Raw genomic sequence first — 2,500 nt, forward strand, 5'->3', positions numbered from 1 at the left:
GAATCTGCTATCCTGCTTGTTCAGCAAGAAAAAAAAAATCGAAGGATCTCTGCAAAATGAAAGCCACCTCAAGGTAAGTATGGTCGAATGTTAGGCTTGGTGCGTGCACAGTTCTGTTATTATTTTCGTTTGTAATAATAAAGCTGTAATAATGTACACAAATATGGCGCCCTTTCTCTGTAAGAGCTCAGAGTGCTTCACATGAAAGGAAAGGTCACATATTACATCAATCATTCACAACCACTCTTTCTCCCTTCACCCTCCTCCCCACTCTCCTCTTTCATTCGTCATGCATCCAAAGCGAGCGAGAAGGATGATGTTGGAGTGAAGGAAACTGAGAGTGCTTATAGAAAGGTTTCATTAAGATGTTTTTTGTCATGCTCGACAGGCAGAGATAGAATCAGGTGCAGGGGTATGATGAGGAAGGTTGTTCCAGACATGAGGAGCAGCAAGGAAGGAAGAACATTCACCATAGGTTCTTGTATTGACACGAGGAGGTTTCAAAAGGTATCAGTCAGAGGAATACCGGAGAGTTCTTGCGGGAATGTAAGCACTGATAAGGTCAGAAATATATGTAGGTCTTGTGGAGTGGAAAACAGAATAGCAGAGACACACAACTTTGTATTTGATTCTAGCTTCAGTGGGGAACCAGTGTAGAGTGCGGTGGTGAGGAGAAATGTGGACAGTACGCAGGACTCTGGAAGCCAGAGGGACAGCATTGTTTTGAAGTTAATGATTTCGCTGAAGAAGATTATGTGGAATTTATGTCGCATTCCATGTTCAGCACTTAAATCGGTTATTTCCACCACGTCGATGAGGTGTGTGTGTGTGTGTGTGTGTGTGTGTGTGTGTGTGTGTGTGTGTGTGTGTGTGTGTGTGTGTGGAGAGGGGTGTGTGTGTCACGACATCATTTTGGTGGATGTCCTCCCTCCTCCAACCCCGGCACCTCCTGTCTCTCAGCACCAGGACTTGTTCATGTGACAGACAGACAGGCAGCGCAGGTAATGGACCGGAGAGCACACTGTTTGCTTCAGTTCCAGTTCCTCAAGGAGGCGTCACTGCGTTCGGACAAATATCTATCTATCTATCTATCTATCTATCTGTCTATCTATCTATCTATCTATCTATCTATCTATCTGTCTATCTATCTATCTATCTATCTATCTATCAACAAGCAATACCACATCCACTAGACGGATGCCTCACAAGCATATCATATTTGTGTACATATCAGAGTGAATATCTTTACATAATTCTGCCAGAGAACGACACTCACGTTGCCATGGGCTGTTTTTCAGTGCGCCAATGGCGTGAGGCACACAGAGACCTCGGTTTATCGTCTCCTCCGAGTGACCAGACGCTCAGTCGGTTCCTGTCAAACCTGAGAGAAAGGGCGATGGTGGGGTTCCAAGTCCAGACCCTCACGGACACTGTACTGGTAGACCAGCATCTTAACCATTCAGCCACATTGCTCCATGTGGTTTCCAGAAATACGATTCCTGCCCAGTGCTCTGAATGGTGACACAACCCGACTGCCAGACCCGCGAGTAATCGGATGTTCACAGTCTTTCAAAACAACCCAGTACAAATACTGAGCGATGCATGCAGATCGATAGAGAGACACGACAAAGCAGTGTGGAAATAAATACAGTAACAACATTCAATAGTATACCAAAACAACATACAAATGCGGGAGGCATTTATACTTCTTAAATAAAGAAGACAGAGCAGATAACGATTACAAAAAGACGCAGACATGATGTGCAGAAATGTCTGAAGCGTTTGAAGTGGCAGATTAATGTTCACAAGGTGAAAACGTATCAGCGTACTAGCAATGTTTTTTTTTTTGTCAAGGAAACGTTAATGCCTATTCCAGGTTGCAAATTTGTTGTCTGTATATCTGCAGTATGTGCAGGGAAGAGTCAAAGTCTGTTACCGGCTGAAATGTTGGTCTGTGGGTGATCTTATCATCATGAGTGTCAGTACACTACCAACACAGCTACACACCATGACTGTCACTACCAACACAGCTACACACCATGACTGTCATTACAAACACAGCCACACACCATGACTGTCACACTCTGTCCACACTACCAACACAGCTATACATCATGACTGTCACTACCAACACAGCTACACACCATAACTGTCACTACCAACACAGCTACACACCATGACTGTCACTACCAACACAGCTACACACCATGACTGTCACTACCAACACAGCTACACACCATGACTGTCACTACAAACACAGCTACACACCATGACTGTCACACTCTGTCCACACTACCAACACAGCTACACACCATGACTGTCACACTCTGTCCACACTACCAACACAGCTACACACCATGACTGTCACTACCAACACAGCTACACACCATGACTGTCACTACCAACACAGCTACACACCATGACTGTCACTACCAACACAACTACACACCATGACTTTCACTACAAACACAGCTACACACCATGACTGTCACTACCAACA

The 2,500-nt window shown here is 44.7% G+C and overlaps 1 protein-coding gene across 2 annotated transcripts in view; it reads left to right on the forward strand.

Annotated features, from left to right (window-relative positions):
* The window catches only part of LOC143297319 (uncharacterized), an 11,444-nt gene that overhangs the window by 777 nt on the left and 8,167 nt on the right, over positions 1-2,500 (forward strand). For both annotated transcript variants that reach the window (XM_076609602.1, XM_076609603.1), the window contains exon 2: positions 1-73. This exon is cut by the window's left edge and continues 105 nt beyond it. In XM_076609602.1, the coding sequence (XP_076465717.1) occupies positions 57-73 (17 nt within the window). In that variant the 5' untranslated portion in view covers positions 1-56. The remainder of the gene's footprint in view (positions 74-2,500) is intronic.

The sequence above is a fragment of the Babylonia areolata genome, chromosome 22 (assembly GCF_041734735.1).
Source record: "Babylonia areolata isolate BAREFJ2019XMU chromosome 22, ASM4173473v1, whole genome shotgun sequence".
NCBI classification, from domain to species: domain Eukaryota; kingdom Metazoa; phylum Mollusca; class Gastropoda; order Neogastropoda; family Buccinidae; genus Babylonia; species Babylonia areolata.